A 22815-nucleotide genomic window follows, 5' to 3' on the forward strand; every position below is an offset into this window, starting at 1 on the left:
TTGTTTTGTTTTTGTTTTTTTGCTGTTTTTGTTTTTGTAATTTGTTTTGGTTTTAAAAGGTGTATACACACTCACTCACATTGTTTTATCAGTGGTAATGACCATATATAATTATTTCTGTCTCTTTATCAGAATACAACCAAAAAAAACAAACAGGAAAGCTGTTTACAGTATTAAAAAACAGGAAAAATAATCATAAAAACAGCTTCTATAGGCTACAGTGGCAATTATTTATAGTCACCTTCACATACACTTGAGCAATAGCAGAAAAAGACTAAATCTAAAGAAAAACTCTAAAGTACTGAAAGATGCCTGGTATAATATACCAATAAACTTGCTGGATACCAAAAGAGTTGAAGATGTGCTTAGTGCCAAGGGAGGTCATACTAAATACGGATTTGTGTCTGTAGAAGCCATTGTGTTCTGAATTTTTTTATTTTTATTTATTTCCTGTATGTTCTGTTTGTATCTATAAAGAGACGATAAATGATTATATGCCATTATACATTTATGTACACTTTTTTTGTTAGGATTTTATGCCTAACAAAGCTAAACTTATCCTGGGACGAGTCCGTGTAGGAGCGTGCTAGCTTATATCGCCATCTACCGGCAATGGCAGAGACTCGCAGAATGTTGTTAATTGTTATAAATAGCCTAAATACTTGTGCTGTTGTGTTAAATTATTTTATAAAGACATCGAAGGCCATTACCTGGCCTGAAGCTTGTTGCTCCGGAAAGTAAGTATTAAAGTATTCAAACCTTATAAGGTTTTGCTCCGGAAAGTAACTATTAAAACCTTATAAGTCATGTATAACAATGATTAAATGACATACAAAAAACCCTCATCGGAGAAACGAAACCGAAAGTGAACTAAACCTCGACCGAGAATCGTTGTTTGTTGTCATTTTTCAGGGAGCTGCTCGTTCACAGGCACACGAAACCCACGGCCTTTTGCTAATATCATTCTGCACAATGAACGATGATCAGGAGAGGAACACTATTAACTGTTTCCGAAACAGACTGCGGCGCCTTATTAACGTCGGCCCTGTTCTGGACATGCTTCAGTTCCTGAGCGATGATCAAAAGGAGCTGATAAGAGCGAAAACTCGGACTGAGGGCGACATAAGCGCGGCCGACCTACTTCTTCATGAAGTTATAACTAAAGAACATTCAGAGGGTTGGTTTAGGGAACTCATAACTGCGCTTGAAACCGCTGGGTGCAGACATGCAGCAAATTACATGGAGAACAATCCTCCCAGCCCATCGAAGGAGTTTGAAAATGACAACTGCATTAAACTGATAGACCTCCTGAAACTCAGTCTAGTCGACATGAAAACGCGAGATGTTTGCAATAGCTGTTATCAGCGGAGTCTTTTAACCGACGAGGATCGCGAAAATGTAAGTAGGCCTTGCTGCTAACTTAAACAGCTTATAGTGCTTGTACTCTGGTGCATTTCCACCACCGGTCCTTGAGTTTCCAAAACTTGTCACTAAATGTGTGTCTGAAGTAGCCTACTACACACTGTATACCTCATACTGCACTCACAATATACTGTATACTGAGTACTGGTCACCGTAGCAGTGCAGTATAGTATCCTTTATGCGAGAAACGCAAACCTTACTGTCATGTGAATGTATAAAGGTTCCGCCATTTGTGGAAGCGTTTCCACCACCATTGCATGACGAAGCTCTGGAAATATTACGTCATCTGTGTGTGTGTGTGTGTGTGTGTGTGTGTGTGTGTGTGTGTGTGTGTGTGTGTGTGTGTACTGGGAAATTTTTAGTTGCACACTGCCTGTCGGCATACTGTTTTGGTGTGTACTGGGAAATTTTTAGTTGCACACTCCCTGTCGGCATACTGTTTTGGGGTCCAGTCAGTACGCCGGTAGTATGTAGTCGGCTATTTCGAGCAGAGCCCAAGGCTGTATCTGAAATACCATACTTATCTACTCATTTACTAATCCCCACATAAACAGTTATATGAGGCATTACATATGAGACCCGTTAGGGAGACGACAGACACAATTAGGACAACACTAGAAATATCATTGTAACCTTTTCGGTAAACTACATAAATATCAACAATACGTAGACTACAATGAAACACTTAAGTAAGACAGTTTATTGTGTTTTACAGCTTCAAATGTGTTATTTTGTGACTTTAATAATACCTAGCTCTGTATGTTTACCCGTGTTCCCATTTATCAACAAAAACTAATGAGTAAAAAACATTGTAATGATTATTTCTTGAGCAGAAGCTTGTTTATTCTGTCTCACATTAACATTCTGTGACCATTAATTATGTGCTCACACCTAAAATAGTAGTGGCCCACCAGTATGTCTGTTATACTGGGAGTCCTACTCAACACAGCACTGACATCTGCTGTAGGAAATCACTGCATTGTGGTACCTTTTCCCGTAAGCAGTGTGCATCAGTTGTTCATTATATTTATGGTCTCACTATGGGTAACGATATAGTGAACTTTATATGGATTCTGAATTGTCCACTGAGAATTCGAACAGCACTACAAAATGGCGCTAAATAGAACACTAAGCAGTAGGTTGAGTGCGATTTCATACATATCGTTAAGATGTTTGAAATAGCTTACTACATCCTGTATACTGCTTACTGCACTCCATATATACTGTCTATATACTGTATACTGCATACTGGTCCCCTTCAGCATAGTATCCAGTATGTGACAAATGCAAACCATACTATGGTGTCACACGAATGTATGAAGGTTCTGCCCACTTATGAAACATTTTCCACCACCGTTCTATAACGGGATGCAGTACACCATGAAGATAGCACTGGTCATATACTGGAATATTTGGCCAGAGTAGTACATCTTCAAGTGTATCTTTCACGTAATGGAAAAATTCATTCTGATCTCATACTGCAAATGGTATCTTGATTTTGGGCCAATCAGTACATAAGTAGTGTGTAGTAGGCCATTTTGAACACAGCCTTATATTAGAAAATCTATAGTATAGCATGCACGCTCTCCTAGCTAGCTAAATCAAATTTAAAAAAACTGTTAGCTAGTTAGATATGTATCAAACTATCTTGTGTAAAGAAAGCCACTCTCTGACCACATTGCTAGCTAGTTAATATACGGTATAATGTAGTATTCCAAGACTGTGCCATAAAAGATACTTAACTGCCACAACATTCCCTACATGGTACTTATCTTACAAAATCTTTGTTTTTTTCAGAATAGATACATCATGGCACTAGACACAATGGGCATTTTATACAGAACATGTTGAAGATGAGTGACAAGAGTTTATTATCCGATGATCTATGATGACAGAACTGGAGTTTGTGAAGGATACTTCCGCATTTCTTCCATTTACTTCCATTCAGTCAGTTGAGAATCTGGTCTCCCTGCTGTCACCGTGTTAGACTGAAGTTAGCTGTCTCCCCTTAGGGGAGGCTCTCTGGCGCAAGCTAGTGTCTGAATTCTGTTGTCTCTCTTATGGGAGCCCTGTGTAGTGTTTTATATATAACTGTCCATGTGATAATTAGTGAATGAGTAAAGTAGACCATTCCAGACGCAGCGTAATACTCGGACGTTGATTAAGAGTCTTGATTAACTGGATCAGGTGTGTTACATTAGGATCAGAACAACTTTCTTGTGGTAGATCTTGGGAGTGATTGTAATTCTTAGAACATCATAGAGCAGGTGTGCATAGCTCCCTGATCTTAGACAGCTGAAATACGGCAGTTTTCTTGCTCGGGGCTTTTCAGCAGTTACAAGTGTTTTTTGTTTTGTTTTTGTTTTTGTGTAGTGCACCTGAGCCTGATCATCAGTTTATTGAGCCCTTAATGTTCTGCATTAGAGGTACTCAGTCAAGAAAACATTGACGTTTGTCAGGGAAGCAGGGCTTGGCTGGAGTCGAAAACACGCATAAACAAGCCCTAATAAGATATTGACAATACTAGTGGTTACAAGTAGCCTTACATAAATGGGTAATAAACTAAATGATTGTTTCTCTCTGTGTGTCCATCACTTGCACTCTGTCTCGCTCTTTTCTGTGTAGATTTTTGCTGTGAATGATCAGCAGGGGAACAAGGCAGGGGCACGCCTGCTGCTCTCTCGGCTAGTGAAGAAAGAGCTTGGTTGGTACTCTGAATTCCTGGAGGCTCTGAAAGAAACAGGCCACGGCATGCTGGCACGTGAGCTCCAAGGAGAACCTTTGAAGGGTCACGGTGAGACTCATGCCCAGCACAGCCAAGGGTATATATACACACACATACAATGTATACACACAAATAAATAATATACACACATACTCTGCCTGTAGTCATATTTCACACTTGGGCTGTCTCCTAGAGTCATGGCGTAGTATCTTTGGAGCCAACTGGAGGCATTCCTCCAGTTCAGGGTTCACATCCCCACGTGCTCCTGTCAATATTGGGGTAGCGTTGAGCGGTAAGGAGGCCACTATGCCGAGAACAGGAACGGAACTGGCGGCATCCACTATGCCGGGTACCAGAACAGATTCAAGACGGACGGCGTCTCTCACACCAAGAACAGGCTCAGGATCAAGACGGGTGGCATCTCCCACTTTGGGAACAGGATCAGGATCAGAACGGGCGGCGTCTCCCACGCCAGGAACAGGACCAGGATCAGGACCGGCGGCGTCTTCCATGCCGGAAGGAGGGACTGGCTGGAAGTCCAGCAATGCAGCCACTTCAGCCCATAGCTGGTTCCAGGATTCTGAGGGTGCGACTGAGGCGGTCACTGATGGGTCCAGAGGCTTAGCCACAGGATCAGGACGGGCGGCGTCTCTCACGCCAGGAATAGGATCAGGACGGGCTGCGTATCTCACGCCAGGAACAGGACCATACTGTCCTGCGGGATAGCCACAGACACTGGTGGGGTGACCCTGGAGGAACACACAGACACAGAACCCTCTTGGCGGCTCCATGAGCGCACATGGGCTATGTGGAGCTTACATTTGCGCTTGAGCACCAACCGAGTGCCCAGAAACGGGCGCATTCACTCCGCATTCTGCGCATTCACTCCGCCTACTCAGGTCTTGCGCTGCAGGCCGCTCCCCCCTGCAGCGTTGATCAAGACGGGTAGACTCTTGGCGCTTACCTGGGATCTCATCGACGTCAAAATAAATGGGATCCTGCTTTTTCCAGGAACGACGAGATGCCCGTGTACCCGCAGCGCCAGGAGATTTGCTGTCTCTGGTTTGGTGGCGCTGAGACGTAACAAACTCGGACTGCGTAGAAACAGCCGGAGTTTCATCTCAGCGAAACCACCTCCCAGAGTCTCGCTCTCTCGCTGCGTCCTTGTTGAGCTGTTCATTCTGTAGCATTGAGCAGTAAGGAGGCGAACGCGTGTGCTGAGAGGAGCGAGATTTATTATGGGCAAATCCAAAATCAGAGTCGTTTATATGGTCCAGGGTCATAGAGCCAACACAGAGAGTACGTGGAAACATGATTAAACAAAACAAACACACAAAGGCACACAGGAAAGCAGGCTATAACTAAGGCAAGGGAAACACAAAGGCACGGAGTACAAAAAAACATACAAAATGAAACACATTCACAAATTCATTCATTCCAACAAAGTCAAACATTAATTCAAACAATGAAACCATGAAACAACAAAACAATGCACAGCCACGACCAAGGCACACAACAGGGTTTAAATACATGAACTCGAAACGAGGAACAGGTGGACGCAATCGATGTGAGGACAAAATGAAACTATGGAACGGAACAAACACGGAACATGGAAAGGACTGAGCATGACAATTGGCACAACCTTGGTTCTAACCTTCCACATTCTCTCTATTTCTCCTTTGAGTCCCTGTTATTTTTGTAACTTGTCATATTCCTTCCTTTGGGTATTTTCATCATGTGGGATTGCCGCATCTATTACCGCTGTTACCACTGTTTTCTGCATCTTTTCTGTCACAATGCCTGGTTGGTTTGCCACTCTTTGTTTATCTTGTTGTTTTCCACCCCTTTCTGTGGTTCCTCCCATTTGGACTTGGGGGTTTCCAGCTCATATCCTTTGAATGTTCCTCTGTCTCGTAGTGTTTGCTTTCCCTTCCAACATCTTGCATTCTGCTAATAGGTGCTGCACTGCCTGAGAAGCTCTTTTGCACAAAGTGCATCTTGGGTCTTCTGTGGTGTGATACATTTCTGCTTCAATTGGCCTAGTGCAGTGTCTGACATAACGTGTGATGTCCAAGTCATTAACTGCAGCCAATCTTCGAGTTCCAGCACAGGGTAGCCTCTAAACCACAAACACAAGCGCACAAAACAAAACAAACCAAATTGACGCAGAATGAAAGAAAAAAAATACCACAAACAAATAACGCTAGTATCAGCCAGGCATGTTCTATAAGCGCATAGACAGCCATAAGCCTACAAACCAAAATAACCCGAAAGGAAATCCAACTGCAAAAAAAAAAGACATGCAAAAGAATCCCCAAACACAGCAACAACTTGGCCACCGCAACTCCAGCACCACTCAGTTGTGAACACCCACCTTAGACATATGAAAAATTAACAATGATGACAATTAACAATATGAGAATATACACACAAAAAAAACAAGTGAAGAAGGCCCAGCAGCTGACACTCAGCTATTACATTCCATGGATGCTTTTCCTGCCATTCTTTCTTGCAGTTGATCCAGGCATCATTCGTTGGCCTGTCTGGTCTGGGAATCCTGGTGGACAGCTCTGTCTGTCGGTCAGTGGTGCTTTGGTGTTGTCACCAGTCCTCTTCTGAGCAGTGCTTATGTACTTGTGCCTACTTGTACTTATTCAGCGTGGTGGTTGGTATTCCTGACAGAAGCTTCATAAAAACACTGTCCCTACTGTCTCTGTGTCCCTACAGTGTTCATACTTCAAACAAACCGGGCCACTGTTCATTTGGAAGCAGCCCAAGGCCTGCCTGCTCAGGGTGTCCGGGTCCACTTATTAGGTGCACACCAGGGTTCGATTGGCAGCGTTTTTACTTGCTCTTCTAGGAAATCTTTTTCCTTGCCCAAGTCAAGAGGGTAAAGATGGTTTATTGTAGAGCACTCATAGTCCAGTCCTTTCCCAGTCTAATTTGACAGTTATGACAACAACACTTTATAATGTACAGTAGTTAATGAGTAGTATCAGATGATTTGAATAAAAATAAAATGAGACTCAACATTTACACTGATGACGTGCAGACTGTGACCCTTTAGAGACACAGTACTTGCGATCCAGGTCACATAATCAGTCATGGCTGAGCACTGTAACCTAAAAAGAAAAAGAAAACAAACCCAGAGTCTAATAAACTGCAATAACATTGCAATCACGCCAGTGCTCATTTGAATCAAACCAAAGCTGTCAAGTCAGTGTGCCCAAAAACCCGTTCACAGAGACAATTGTGGCTAATTGTGGTTCCATGTGAACAGCTTCACGCTTGAAACATAAAGACTTGTTTCTGGTTCTGCCATTGCTGTCGTCCTTGCTTGTTGCAGTCAGACCCCACGCTGATGCTTTTATTTACCGCCTACTGCAGAAACAGCGTCAGGTGAAAGTGACGAGCCCCAAGCTTTGCAGGATGAGACGAAAGCAGTCGCTCCGGGAGGCACAGAGGACTTTTCTGCCCGCTCTCACTCCCCTCCCCGCGCTTTCGACCTCCACTCCTCTCAGACGTCTCCCTCGTCTGCCCCCAGCCTCGAGGTCCAGAGCCTGGACAGCAGCATGGACACCAGTGACTTTCTTTCATCTACTGATGTATCTGCGGGCGATCTGGCCAAAGGTAAGAAAGCCTCAGCGAGGCCTTCGTTACTCTAGATCTCTTGCAGAATAAAGGTTCCTAACCATTGTAGACTCATGATATGATGTATCTTAGGAATAGTATAAACATATGAATCAATTCTATATAGTTATATATATATTCTCTATATATATAGTTATCAGAAGTGAAGTTGTTTTTCAGTCTGTTAATTGACTTTTTTCTTTTTCAGCTAACTGTTGACAATTTATCATACGTAACACAAAGTACATTTTTAATAAGAAAACTATAATTCAGGGCCTTTGACAGTGAATCTCTTTAGGACTCTGCTGTAAGCATAAAATGTCCCTAGAAAGCACATCATCATTTTATCCTGCCATAGATTTGGACCTGTACAAAGAGAGCAACGAAGAAATGGAGACAGAGCAAACAGCAGACAGCCCGGGTCCATCAGGTATTGCACCATTTCATTTCTACCATAATGGAGGCCTGACAAGCTGCCCTGCTGCTACGCACTGCCAACAAACCCAATGTATTTGGAATATCTGAGCAAGCTAATAAACATAATACTGCGATAAAAGTGAAACTATAGAAGACTCTGAGGGAAGTAGTAGAGCTTGATACTTTAAATACTTTCATCAATTGTCTGATAACTATATAGAACTGATTCAGAGTTAAATACCTTAAACTGTTTATGCATATTTTGTTTCAGTGTCTAGGGGGAGATGGTATTTAAGCCCATTGCGTCCCAGTACATTGCATTTTATATCTGCAAGAACCAAATATTACTCATGTTTACAGTTTTTAGGGAAGCATGTTTGTGGATCAAAGCACTTGTAGTAGTATTTGTTTTTAGTCATTCCAGCGGCTTTCAAACACACCCATGTGGGAACTGCTTTGCATGTTTGTGTTTCAGGAATTAACAAAAAATGTTTTACAATAGCTGTTATGAACTAAGTAAGTTGCAAACAAAGTGTAATGGAAGAGTTTGGAAAGGTTTGCATAGTGAGTAGTTATATAAACAGATGTCTCTCAAGAGTTATGAACACAAGACCTCACCCTGAACTCCATGCCTGTTTCATAAGCCTGCGAGTGGTTGGACTTCCACAGGCCTGTGAGCCATAAAGCGTGGTATCTTCCCCTAGGCTGCTTATCACTGCAGTGCCGTAGGACTCTGCGTGTATGAGCACATCTTGAAGTGATCACATCCTGGCCAGAGGATAGTCAGAATGACAGAGTAAAGAAACAGGAAAAGTATAATAAAAAATACAAGATGAATGCAGAAGACTAGAGGCAAAAAGACAGTGACCATGGAAACGGAATTATTTAAATTCAAGAGCCAAGCGTCGCAGATGTTCTGCAGCATTGTTTTCTGACATGACAAGTCGGGAAATTGTAAAATAAGGAATTCCACGCTTTAAGTGTAGACATTTGGTTATAATTAGGGTACTGCAAAAATCAGTTTCTGAACAGTTATTGTTTTATTTTTTCTTGTACTCCGTTTTGTTTTGTTTTTTGTTTAGTTTTGGTTATTTGTTTTTCAGTTTCATTAATATGGCACTGAGCAGAAATATGCAGATGGGCAACCCACTAGACACCTTCAGAAGCATTACTTGGGGAAGATGCAGTGGTTTTCAAAGTCAAATGAAACTAGTAAATCTTATTTTCTGCTGCAATTCCATAAGTGCTCGTTACAATATAGTGCAACAAGTGCACAGCTGCTGTTTTGGAGAGTAGTAATGCAGGCAATGGAGCTTTAGAGCCTGAGGGGTTTGATTCCTTTGATGAAGAAGAATACAAAACTAAAAGATCGATGGCTAAATGAATGTTCAATATCGCTACAATAGTGGATTAGCAAGTTAGCAAGCTAAATGCTGCTTCTGTCTAAAATTCATGAAATCGATTTCTGATACACTTGTCATGACATTTGTTTGACAAAACTGACCATCCATTATTTTACTTTAAAGTTTTTTTTACACTTTGGTAAATTTCAAACACAAAAACAGTTGGTTCACATGAGTAAAGGTATGTTTTCACATGAAATATGATACAGTTCTAAAATTGGACCTCATATTTTCAGGTTTATGGCCATATTATTTCTTTATACAGTGCTCTAGATCAAATGGTACCTCATTAGGAAGAGAGATTGGTCTGAACATTTTGATATGAAACATATGGGTATCATGCTATAAGTAAGAACCTTTAAAGTGAATTTTAAAAAATATGCAAAAACAGAAGGGTTAACATTCACCAATTGCGAGTATTCAGTTTCATCTCTGATGCAGGATCACTACAGGAATGTGAAATCCACAAATTATAAACAGACCAAAACCAGCTTTCCACTGAGTGCTTCACTGTAGTCTGACAGTGGAGCAGCATAAAAATGGAGACATATTATCAATGATCAATAAACAGCCCTGGAACTTGTTCAGCAGACTTAATAGACTTCAACAGACTATTAAAATTTTGTATCAACGCTTGCGGTGGAATGTTTAAGGCTTCTTCAAAAGACTGAATGCTAGTCTATGTGGGAACTCCTGATGTAGTATGGACTGGAATGTGATGAAGGAGGATTGTACATGAAAAAGTGAATCGGCATTCCACAAGTGATCCCAACCATAATCTGCACCAAGAAAATGTTTCCTGTGTTTTGTGAAAAACCACTCTTGGTTCAAGAGAATCTGGCTCGATTAGTAACACATGCTCTTCAGACTGGAAGCAGTGAGTGTAACTCCACTGGGAGGTGATCCATGCTTCCTCACTTGTCTCGTGTATCTCTTCCCCAGTTTGTCTGATGTATCTGTCATTTAACTGTGACAAGCATGAATGAGAAGAGGTGGGTTTGTCCCCATGTTCATGCAAGCAGAGACAAAGCCGATACAAATGCGATACAAATCCGATAAAAACTTCTGCCTTTTAGATAGATACAATATTACTTTAAATCACATTATTATTTAATATATCTAATTGTACTGCTCACTGGGAAAATGTGGCCTATTGCAGTATATAATTTTGAAAGATCTGTGGCATTATGTTTTCCAAGTACTTAGATCATACATTGTCTGCAGTTATATTGACATTCACCGCCAGATGGGGCCACTGGCACCACGCTAGCCTTTTGTCTGCCACAAGGAAAAAAAATGTAATGTCTTCAGACTAGTAAGGGAGAGAACATGCATGAGTAGAGTCTTCTGTCTCTTAGCTTGTCATGTGCGGGCACACACGCATCTTTGATCTTAAGCAGTCCATCTTATTTGCTTGTCTGATCAACTCCCCTGGAGACACAACTACAAATCTGTCAGCATTTTAAATGAAATGAAAACTCGCTTTGTAATCAGATGAATCATCACCACATAAAGTGTTACCATGGTCTCTCTGATGCTATTCGTAATGCTGTGAGGTAGCCTTCAATGAGAAGTGGCTGCAGATACTCGTTACTAGAGGTTCACCAATGGCAGTTTGCAAGTTTAGATACAATCTCTCTCTCTCAGACACACACACACACACACACACACACATATGAAAGCTTGCGAGGGTACTGGCCGGGCAGTGTGCCTGACACAGACTTTGCCAAGACCCCAGCCTTCGCTTTGTGGTGAGCCTGCACGGATAACTAACCTGAATCCAGCCTGACTGAGCCAGAAGTGTTCGTTTGCATTATGCCGAGTTTCTGCTCTCGGCATTCAAGTGAGAGCAGGCACTGGAGCTTTTGTGAGAAGAACTCCAGCTAAATGTTCTTAGAGCTCCTGGTATTTCCTCTCTAATAAACCACTGGGGACATAGAGGTGGGTTTTTTGGGTTTGTTTTTTTTAAAAAGAAAGAAGAGCGTTACGGCTGCTGCCTGTTTCCTCTTGCACGAAGGCTAGTATGAGAGTCTTCTCTCGAACAGAAAAGGAGATACAGTTAAATCCCCATACCCAGACTGCTCCGATCATGAAACCTCAGGAGGTCACTATGTACACAACAGTATTAATCCAAGTATTTCAGCTATGACAAGCCCATCCTCACTATAACAGCAGACAAACTGGATTATGACAGATAATATCTCATCCACGCTGGTGGCTAGGCCAGCACAGTGATCGGTTAATCGTTAATACGGTATTGGCCTTTGCAATACTGAAATCATAGATATGCTTCAATGTACAAATAATCCCGCTATTAATATCAGTTTGTTTATTGAGTGCTGGGAGCATTCTGACTAAATCCAGACATCCTAGATGAGTGTTCTGTAGCTGTTTTAATGAATAATGGAATTTAAATAAGCTCTAACAAACACCAGTAATTTAGGTCAAGTTCATATTATAATTGAAATATGTTGTCTATATGATACAGCCCTACCAGGGCTGAAAGAAGTATAGACTGATTACAAAGGACCATAAAACAGTAACTATAACCTAACCTCATGCTCTTTCTCTCTCTCCATGTTTCTCGGTGTGTCTCAGTGAGTGACAGTGAGATTGTGCTGCATGATTATCAAATGGAGGTTGCTCTACCAGCTCTCGAGGGGAAAAACATCATTATCTGCCTGCCTACAGGAAGTGGTAAAACCCGCGTCGCTGTGTACATCACCAAACAGCATCTGGAGAGCAGGCGACGGATGGGACAGCCAGGGAAAGTTGTTGTCCTAGTTAATAAGGTACTGTGAGCCAAAAACACATACAGAAGACCAGCCTGAAGCTGCTCGATACCAGACCATTAACATATAGAAAAACACACCCAAACAGGGAGGCTGTTCTGTCCCTTTGACATGCTAAATGCAAAGGGGCGTATTAAGTTTACAACAGGTCCTCAACCATGGCATAACTATGTCATAAGCTTATTTGGCAACAAAGGAGGGTTGCTTTTTCTCCTCAAAGCTGTTTTTTGAAACGTGTCAGGCTGGAGAACTGGGGAGTAGTGAAATTTGGTAACGTGTTCTAGATAGTCCTCATTTCAGATGTGTCTCAAGAAGATGTTGTGGCTTGCCAAAACAGGGAAGGCTTCTGGTTTTGTAGCCAGTCTGATGATGCATTATGACAAAGGGACTCACTGAACAAGACAAAAGCCTTAACTAAGCTATTCTTGGAGTCATGTGCCAAAGTGACCTCACTCGCATATGAACAGACAACAGAGTCAAGTCACTTTGTAACCAGAATATAAAGAGCAGTGGATAAAGAAGTTTTGACTCGCAGGGGATGGATTTATTCCTTTAGTTAACTGGGAAAAGCTCATTCAAAAAAAAAGCTCATGAAAACCTGTTCGATTTTTATTTAGGTTGTGGTGAACATGAAGCTTTTTTTTTTAACTTTTATCATGCAGGTTCCTCTGGTAGAGCAGCACTATAAGGCTGAGTTTGGCAAGTTCCTGAAGCACCAATACTCTGTGGAGAGAGTCAGTGGAGACTCGCAACTCAAAATCTCTTTTCCACAAGTCATCGAGAAAAACGATATCATCATCTGCACTGCACAGATTCTGGAAAACTCTTTGGCCAAAGCCAAGAACGGGGATGAGGACGGAATCAAGTTATCGCGTAGGTCACTCTTTCCTCAAATTTCAGAAGCAGGATTTCGCCTCCACAGCTTCACCTTCTGGCTGTTTTTGGACTCAGTCCAATCAGATGACCTGCTGCTTCGTCTGACAGATTTTTCCTTCCCCTGCTTTTTTTTTGTGCTGTCACTGCTGGCAGTTCTCACTGCCGTTCGCCTTTTTGGCTCTGCACACCACAAGGTGGAATTTCCCCTTCCGTAGCATATGCTGTTTAGTTCGCGGCTTTTTTTTTCTGTTTGGAATGAGCTGAATGTCTGTTGTAGTCATCAGCAAGTGAGCAATTGGTTGGCTAAAAAAAGATTCACAGGAAAGTTTCTTTTATTTATTTGTTTTTGTCAGTGAATCAGACCCAGTGTTCCACTACTGCTCTAGGTCCAGTCTCTCAGGGCCACTTGAGACACCTTTCCAGTTTGATTTATACAGCGTGTTCCTGTTAAACAAAGTGTCATGGGCATGAAACTCATAGTTTCACCCCGAAAGCCTTAGGCAGCGCTTTGAGTGGAACCGCATAGGGGGAGCCCTGTCAATTTCACATTGAAATCTATGTGAGAGCCCAGAAGGCCTTCAGAAAGGACAGGGGCGCTGATCTCAGTGGTCCCCGGGGGCATGTAGACAGAGCGGCGTCCAAGCAGCACTGCAGAAAACGCTCGGGCTTCGGGAGTCAGGAAACGGCAACTGGTTTACAGCCCTAAAAACAGAGAGCCTCACTGCTTGAAACACAGCCCCCTCAGGGGACGGAACAGGCTGCAGATGGAGCAGGCGTGCTAACGGAAATACTGGGAGTGTAAATGGGGGTTCCTCAGCCTAAATACACGGAGGATCAAGACGCGGAAGGATTGAAATAGGTTAAAGGTGAAACATTTACAGCTGGTGGGAATGAAGCAGGAGAGAAAGGGAGAGGTGTGGACTCAGATGTGAACTCAGAGTGTCAGGGAAAGAAAGTAGCAGAAGGTTCATATATCCGCGGTTCATGTAGCCATGTTCTCCCTCGTCTCTGAATGTTGGATTTAGGCCTCCAAACTAAGTCTAATCCAACTTCCATTTTTAAAGAAACGAGTTATGATCCTGATGCATGTTTAAACTGCTGTGGTGATAGACTAGACTGATATTGTAAAATAAAGAGAAGCAAAAAAGAGACCTGTTGCCTCATATAATGTTTCTTAAAATTCCAATAACAATATTTTTGTGTGGTCTGTTGTACCATGGCAAAGTTCCAAAGTCAAGATTGCGTGGCAGATTCTCCAAAAAAGCAGAGGGTCTTAATAAGGACAAGTGATGTCCATAACTTTTACTGCCACAAGCAAAACATTGTTTTCGCAATGCTCAGGCCAAGGCATGTTTACAACAGCATAGCACATTAGTGCTGCCTTTGGGGCAATGCTGAGATTGCCTTGGGGAGTCCTGGCTAAGTCAATATTCAGATACTTAGAATAGAGTAAAACCAAACTCACTGCTGCAGTGTGAAATAGAATACCATGTGCTGAAGTAGATCATCTTCTGCTGCCTTCTCCTGCAGAGTTCACGTTGATGGTGATTGATGAGTGTCACCACACACAGAAGGGCGGAGTCTACAACCACATCATGATCCGCTACCTAAAGCAGAAGCACAGGAACATCGGGCTGCTTAAGGAACAAAAGACCCCCGTGCCCCTCCCACAGATCCTCGGCCTCACTGCCTCGCCCGGGGTGGGAGGAGCCAAGAACCAACAGAAGGCAGAGGAGCACATCCTCAGAGTAAATGGGTGTCCCACGCACACACACACACACACTCACACACACACACACACACACACACACTCACACACACACACACACACACACACACACACACACACACACACACACACACTCACACACACACACACACACTCACACACTCACACACACACTCACACACACACACACACACACACACACTCACTCACACACTCACACTCACACACACACACACACACACACACACACACTCACACACACACTCACACACACTCACACACACACACACACACACACACACACTCACACACACTCACACACACACACACACACTCACACACACACTCACACACACACACACACACACACACACACACTCTGTGGCCCTCCCTGTCATCAGTCAATGCTTCCCCCTCCGTATATTCTCTCATTGCCTCTCTCCTTATTGCTCTCGTTCCACCCCTCAGCCCTCACCTGTCTCTGTTTCCAATGTTCCGCTGTGGCCCCTCTGCGTTCAGGGCTACCCTAAAGCATCCCGAACCCCTCGTGTGTGTGTGTGTGTGTCTTCCATAGCGGTTGTAACTAAAGTGCCATGGGAAACAATGAGACTCAGCCTTCGTAATGTCAGAGGAATTATTGTATTTCACCTCCTCTGAGCTTTTTGATAGCACGCGATGTCTTCAGGGTGTAAATCATCAGCCGTAATTTGGCTATATGTGGTGTTAACAGAGCCATGACTGACCGCATCTGAACTGTTAGTGAGTGTAATGGTCCGAATGCAAATGTGCTAATCATTACCTTAATGCCTTACAGATTTGCGCTAACTTGGATGCTTACACTATTAAGACCAAAAGCCTCAGAGAGGAACTCATGGCTCCATACAAATGCATCGCAAGTGCACCAGAGAGAAAGGAGGTATGAGCACCTGTGCATTACCCCGGACTGAAATACACACTGCTATACCGTACTGCCATATGGAAATGCCATACTGCTCAATTATATCTTTAGATTGTCAACTGACTTTTAGGGTCATCATTGTGCTAATTTGTGTTATTATGTAGAAATCTCCACATTTACACAAAGTGTGGCCTGATACAGCCAAATACACCCAATATGGATTATATCATCAAAACATGCAGAGGATAGCTGTGTCACGATGAATCGCTTTTCCCTGCCAATTTTTCAAGGATCCCTTTGGAGATGTGATCAAGGGGATCATGGATGAGATTCACTCGCATGCTGAGCTGAGCCCCCTGTGCCAACCGGGCACGCAGAACTACGAGCAGTGGGTGGTGCAGAAAGAGCAGAATGGTAAGAGTAGCTCCAGCGTGGGCTGCTGGGCAGGGCTCAGAGTGGGCCCCTGCCCCGTGGTGCGCTAGGCATAGGACCTCCAGTGCTCAGAGGCGGTCTGCTCCTCCACACACTGGACACAGTCTCCCATCTGAATTGTTGGATCAGCGGAGTCATGATGCGTTGGGAAAGGCCAATGCATGTGGGAAGCTGGACTCAGCTTAAGTGTGAGCACAATGAAGTGAAAATGATTAACAAGCCTCACACCTTGGCTTTGGGAGTAGATGGCCCCAAATCCTACAAATCTTGCTTAAATTACTGTGTCTCTCAGGCAGGGGGAACTGTTTCCAATATGAGGACACTGAACTTTAGGAATATGTGCCAAAACTGTATGCAGTTAATTGCATATTTTATTGAAATCATTACCATGCCTGCACTTTAGTGTATACAAACTACAGCAGTGTTCTGTTCTATAGTTGAGCAAGTGTGCACTCAATCAGCACGTTCTCACCGAATAACAAAGAAAGCAAGTGTTACATACAAACATACAGGAAAATGGGTTCAGTGGTTTGAAACATTGTGAATGAAAAGACAAGATTTATTTAATCCTTGTTAGTCCTAGTGTTCTTAGCAGTTATAAAAGTAGTGTAACAGTTTATTTGCAGTGTTATTTAAAGTTCTAGAAGTAAAACAATATAATAGTATAATTTTCCTGTTTACTAAAATAACAGCATATTTTTGCATAGAAATGTTATATAATCTGTGACATATTGCAACATCTTCTCATACCTTCCTGCTCAGCTGCCCATTCCGCCTTTTGTACAGTAGAGCATGGTTATGTAAAAGTCAACAACTGCAGCAACAGCAGCTAATACCTTCTACAAAAACAAAATGTACCTAACTGTAGATGGCAGCAAATGGAATTCTAGTAGCTGCCATCAATTCTGAAACAGTAGTAATAGTGTGCATATGAGCGTTAAATGCTTTTCGTGTTTTGATAGTGGGTGTGGTCCTGCAAAACCAATGCTCTGCATTATTGTGTAGCTGCCAAAGAGGACAACCCACGAGTGCGGGTTTGTGCAGAGCACCTGCGCCAGTACAACGAGGCTCTCCACCAGAGCAACACCATCCGCATGTCCGACGCCTTCAGCTTCCTCAACAAGTACTACAACGAAGAGCTCAAGAAGAAAAGCAGCCCTGATGAAGATGACGTTATTCAGATCACCGACACCGAGAGATTTCTCTTCAGACTGTTCAAAGGTGTCAGCGCCGCGTGTGCCATGCAGTTCAGGATTAGCCCGATTGACTTGACAAATGTGTCATGTGGAGTTTGAATAACTAAGGAATGACTATGCATGAAACTCTTCCCACTTAGATGATTTCCTATATATATCAATAACCGTTTATTAGGTACACTTACTCTATGTACCTAATAGCAAGCCATATATTTTACAGTCACTTGTAATCTACAACTCCTGGCGTCACTATGACACACTGAAGTCAAATGACTGGCTTTCTGGGCCTTTTATGAGTGATCTGGTTTTGACCAAAGGGCACAGGGTAACTGGTTGCTCTTTATATACATTTATTCTAAAAGTGTCCTTTTAAATATGGTTTATACAAACACTCATGAATACAGCATTAACTTTTGCATACACAAAAAATTCACATTCATTATGCCCTTTTAAATCACATTTAAAGCAGGTCATTCAAGAAAGAGTCCACTGAAAATGTGGTACGTGGTACTGCTCAGAGGACTAAGACAGGACACAGAGTATGTAGATCTGACTGAAAGGGCCAGCAGCTGATGGGTACAGGAACTTGCCTTAATGAAACCAATGAAACTGACAAGCAGATGGTTAATAGTAATAGATAATTAAAAATAAAAAGTAAAAATAACAGTCAATTGTGAGAATCATTTTCCTTGCACATGAGAGGTTTTCCTCATGCAGCTTGTTCACTTTGCATAGCAGAGTGGTTTTGTTTATGTGAGGAATCATTTTCTTCACACGCATTTTTGTCTAGTGTCTACTGTCTAGTGAATTTTGAATTTGATTTGATGCCATAGGAGCTGCCCTGAAGTCACAGTGTCCTTTTCCCCAATTTTGCATATACTCATTGTACCATAATTAAAGCCACTGCTTGCACTCGCATACAAGGTGATATGAAGCCTAGGTCCTCCTAACTAGCTTTAAAGGTGAAAATACTCATTGTCTTCCTGGTTTGAGATGTTTTAACACTAGTGTGTTGCTCTCTCATTCCCGTGTCTCATCCATTCAATAGATAATAAAGAGCATCTGCAGGAGCTGACGAAAAACCCGCAGTATGAGAATAACACTCTGGCTACATTGAAGACCAAGATTCTCCAAGAGTTTACTTCCAGAACTATAGCCAGAGGCATTATCTTCACCAAGACCCGCCACAGTGCCATTGCTCTCAGCCAGTGGATTCGGGAGAACCCAAAGTTTGAGAGTGTTGGAGTCAGAGCAAGCCATCTGATTGGTGGAGGGGACCAAAGTGTGGTGAAACCAATGACCTCGGTTAGTTTGTTCACTCTGAGCAACTGAGTATTTTTTTCATCTGAATTAAACTTTTTTATATTAACTCATTGGTTTGAGCAGTTATTTCCCCTAAATATGAGCAGTTATTGTCATTAAGCAGTTATAGCCCCTAAATCCTTACTAATTCAGAATATTTTTTAATTATAGGATTCCTTTCTTCAACTGTTAAGCATATCTGATGTTCACTTTGATGAGCAGGGGTTTTTCTTTATCTGCTGGCAGGCAGAGCAGAAGGACGTGCTGAACAAGTTTCATGAAGGGGAGATCAACGTACTAATAGCCACCACTGTGGCAGAGGAAGGACTGGATATTGCACAGTGTAACTTTGTCATTCGTTACTGTCTGGTGACCAATGAAATCGCCATGATTCAGGTACGTATTGCATAATGTAAGGTCACACCTCACGCATGCACCGCCTTGCGTTAGAATTCAAAATATTTAATTTTGACTGAATACAAAAATAAAAACATTTAATTATGATTGAATACAACTTGAGGGTTAAGGTCCTTGCTCAGGGGCCCAACGGTGACAACCTAGCAGCAGGGCTTGAACCAGCAACCTTCCGATTACAAATTGAGTGTCGTAACCACTAAGATACCACTGCCCTAATCTATGCAATGTAAGAAGCTTGGCTAGGGTTTGCTTCATTCTTCCAGGCTCGAGGCAGAGGGAGGGCAGAGGACAGCAGCTACACCGTGGTGGAGGAGGCAGGGTCAGGCGTCGCAGAGAGGGAGAGCGTGAATGAATACCGTGAGACGATGATGAGCAAAGCCATTGCCAGGGTGTGCACACTGTGCCAAGAAGAGTATGAGAAGAAAGTAAGAAGATACTTTCACTGTTAGAAATAAAGTGGCTGAGTTTTAGAACACCCCATAAAAATGTAGATCTGAATACACTACAGTCTAGAATCCACAAAAGACACAATGCATTTTCTTCTCTTTTAATTACTTTTTTCAACCAGAGAACTGTTTTTCAAATGGATCTTAACTAAACCTCTGACCGAATATATAGCTACGATCCATTTCTAGTCTGAGGGCTGGAACTGTGTGAGTGTAGGTTTGCATGGTGGAAGAGTTACGTGTTCGGTGTGTTCACGCTGTGTTCAGACAAAGGAGTACCAGATGCAGGCGATCATGGAGGAGCGTGTGAAGGTGAAGAAGAAACAACAGAAGGTCATGAAGAAGGAGGATCCCAGCAAAGTGAAGTTCTCCTGCAGAAGCTGCAACAAACCTGTTTGCTCTGGCGAAGATATCGAGATCATTGAGAACATGCACCACGTCAATGTCACTACTGCCTTCAGGTGCCTCTCTGTGTGGACAAAGATGCCAGTCGGTCATGTATCAGCCCACTTTGAACATTAATATCAAAATAACATAAAAGGAGTCGACTGTGTATGATGATGTTATGCTGTTATGCTTAATTCCAGAGAGTTGTTCACTGTAAGGGAGAACACCTCCTTGCAAGAAAGATTCCTGGACTATGAAGCAAACGGAGTCATAGCTTGTAAACAATGTGGACAGGTAGGTGTGTCACATTACATACACTAGGAGGCTGCACCGCTAAATGTGCTTTGACTGAAGGCATGGCTACTCATTTCTTTTCTGGGATGCAGCAATGGGGCTCCATGATGCTCTATAAGAGCATCGAGTGTCCGTGTCTCCACATCAAACACTTTGTGGTGACGTATGGCTCGAAAAAAAAGGACTTCAGAAAGTGGAATGAGCTGGCAATCAGGTTCCCATCATTCAGCTACTTGCAGCATGCCGAACACATCGCAAACAACTCGGACGAGGAGATGGGAGACATGGAGTGAAATGGCTGGAAAAACCAGACGTCAGTCAGCCAGGCTGCTGAAGATGGGTGGTAAACAAGCTGTACTGGGAATTTTGCTGGAATCATGGTAACCACCATCCACACCATGACCAAAAGTGGGAGAACCATGCAGAACTTTCCATGGTTTTCTAAAAATATCTTTTAATTCAGGCTAAGGGTATTCAGAGTCGATAAAACCTTGGCGAATTTTTGTTTTCATTTCGTTGCTGGTTCCTGATCTATGGCACTATATACTGCACACTAGGTCAAGCTGGTCTCTCAAGTGTTACGCAATTATGCACATAAGGTTTAGGGGCCTGACATTCATACATTCTTACATACATGGTGACTTCCAAACTCTTTCAACTGCTCTAATAAATAGCCAATTTCGATGCTTGGATATTTTCTGCCTTTGAGACTTTCATGCTGCTTTACAGGGACTGTTCCTGTAGTTGGTCAATGTAAGTTACTTAGACAGCCGAATTATCTTAATTTAGAGGATTATTTAGACATCTTAATTTAGAGGACATTACAATTACTTATTTTCATGGATTTCCAACTGTCTTAAGATATTGACTAAGTTTTAATATGTTTTTAAATGTCACGAAGAATGCAAATTCATAAAGTTTTCAAAAGGTGTTGTCAAGCAGTTTTTCAAGCAGAGAATCGTTTTAGACTGCAGTTGCAAATTAGTCTAATGGTGTTTTGGTTCTGCTCTCCATCAAATCGGACCTCAAATTAAACAAGTTTCATAAAGACGTAACTGGGAGAATTTACATATACACTGGGTGAACCATATAGGAATCATTTATTTACATTTACTTTTATGGCATTTGGCAGGGCCAAATACAGAGCGACTTACTAAAGTGCTTTGTGAAGTCAAAGCACTTGTGATACATCCTGCCCCTATTTCACTGTAACCGGACCACTGACTGCTTTGTTTGCCTTGTCCAGCTGCTGTATGTTGTTGCATGATTTGTTCATATAAAAGAGAGTGAAAAAAAATAAATATAGTTGATTCTGTTGAATTTTTCTTTTGTTGTTGATGTCTCTCAATAAGAGGACAAAAAAATACAATACCTGTAAACTAGACCACCATTAAGTGATAAAATCAAAAATAAAGGCAATATAGCCAAAACTTGTTTGTTTAAACACTACATAAAAAATAATGACTAAGAATGAAAATTTCATTTTAGTCTGAAAGGACTAAAATTTGGCATACCTCAATCAAAATAAGCCACGCTGCTTTGTTGAAAAAAGTCTCTATAAAAGGTCTTGCAGAGTTCTTACACAAAGTGCAAAGCCAGATGAAATGAAGGCAGATCTGCACCAGACATGAGGAATGAGGAAATAAAATTAACTGTCCATGATCCAAAACAAACCACCTCATCTGTGAAGCATCGTGAGTGTGCATGAACTGTCATTATAACCAGATACCTTGTCTTTAGTAATGATGTGACTGACAGTGGCAGCTGCAGGATGGTCTCTTGCAAATTTCTGGTGTGCACGGAAGCGTCTGAACTGCTCAGATACAACCAGCTGTCTCAGGAACCAGTGGCTTGCATTTCACTTTGCAGAAGGATGATGACCTGAATAAAGCAACTGGGGCCGTCATGCGTTTTTTTTTTTCCAGGGCCATAATGTCAGAAGCTTTTGACTGTCCAAGTGACCTGATCTGAACACCACTGTGCGTGTACACCCCTGAAACCAGCGGGATCTGGCTGAGGCCGCATCACAGGACTGGCAGGACATCTCCAGATATCCCGAATCTGTTGATGGTGATGGCTCACAGATTTAAGGCATTTAGCAACAGCAAAGGATTTTCAACCAAGCACTACTCATTTAAGCCTTTTTTTCCATTTGTCCCATCACTAGACAAACGATGCACTTTAACTTCTTACCTCTTTAGAGTCAAAAGTTCTGGAGTACAGAGTCAAAACAAGAAATATTGCATCATTGTCCAGTTACTTATAAGCTGTGACCAGCCAGCATCTTGTTATTGCTGCTAAATAAATGAATGTCCAGTGTATCACCTGGGTTTCATTTATTGCATGAGCAGTCTGTAAGGATGAAGCTTGGAGCAAACATTTATTGACAGACATAAAGGGTGTCATGGGAAAAAGTCACACACACAATCAAACAAACACGCACACACCA

At 42.3% G+C, this 22815-nt stretch overlaps 1 protein-coding gene across 4 annotated transcripts; it reads left to right on the plus strand.

Annotated features, from left to right (window-relative positions):
- The first annotated feature begins 649 nt into the window (after nucleotides 1–649).
- ifih1 (interferon induced with helicase C domain 1) lies at nucleotides 650–22687 on the plus strand. 4 transcript variants are annotated; one of them, XR_003410645.2, is made up of 17 exons: nucleotides 650–737; nucleotides 913–1398; nucleotides 4048–4216; nucleotides 7535–7777; nucleotides 8136–8207; nucleotides 12196–12389; nucleotides 13052–13262; nucleotides 14796–15013; nucleotides 15809–15910; nucleotides 16183–16306; nucleotides 17330–17545; nucleotides 18569–18825; nucleotides 19069–19218; nucleotides 19503–19664; nucleotides 19953–20178; nucleotides 20273–20366; nucleotides 22292–22687. XR_003410645.2 is itself a non-coding variant. In XM_027010219.2 (17 exons), the coding sequence occupies exons 2-17, from the start codon at nucleotides 973–975 to the stop codon at nucleotides 22313–22315; spliced, it is 2856 nt and encodes a 951-aa protein (XP_026866020.2). In that variant the 5' UTR covers nucleotides 650–737; nucleotides 913–972; the 3' UTR covers nucleotides 22316–22687. The 4 variants fall into 4 exon arrangements, 2 of the variants coding, with proteins under 2 accessions (XP_026866020.2, XP_026866018.2); XR_003410644.2 differs by lacking the exon at nucleotides 22292–22687 and adding an exon at nucleotides 20459–20540; XM_027010219.2 differs by having other exon boundaries at nucleotides 19953–20146.
- The last annotated feature ends 128 nt before the right edge of the window (nucleotides 22688–22815 follow it).

This window comes from Electrophorus electricus, chromosome 2, assembly GCF_013358815.1.
Source record: "Electrophorus electricus isolate fEleEle1 chromosome 2, fEleEle1.pri, whole genome shotgun sequence".
In the NCBI taxonomy this organism is placed as follows: Eukaryota; Metazoa; Chordata; class Actinopteri; order Gymnotiformes; family Gymnotidae; genus Electrophorus; species Electrophorus electricus.

Bases quoted from the DNA above. Each gene is read 5' to 3' on its own strand.
- ifih1 (XM_027010217.2), top strand. From the start codon at position 973: ATGAACGATGATCAGGAGAGGAACACTATTAACTGTTTCCGAAACAGA. The intron at 19,219-19,502 runs GTACGTATTGCA...TCATTCTTCCAG, and splicing joins ATGAAATCGCCATGATTCAG to GCTCGAGGCAGAGGGAGGGC. The intron at 20,367-20,458 runs GTAGGTGTGTCA...TCTGGGATGCAG, and splicing joins CTTGTAAACAATGTGGACAG to CAATGGGGCTCCATGATGCT.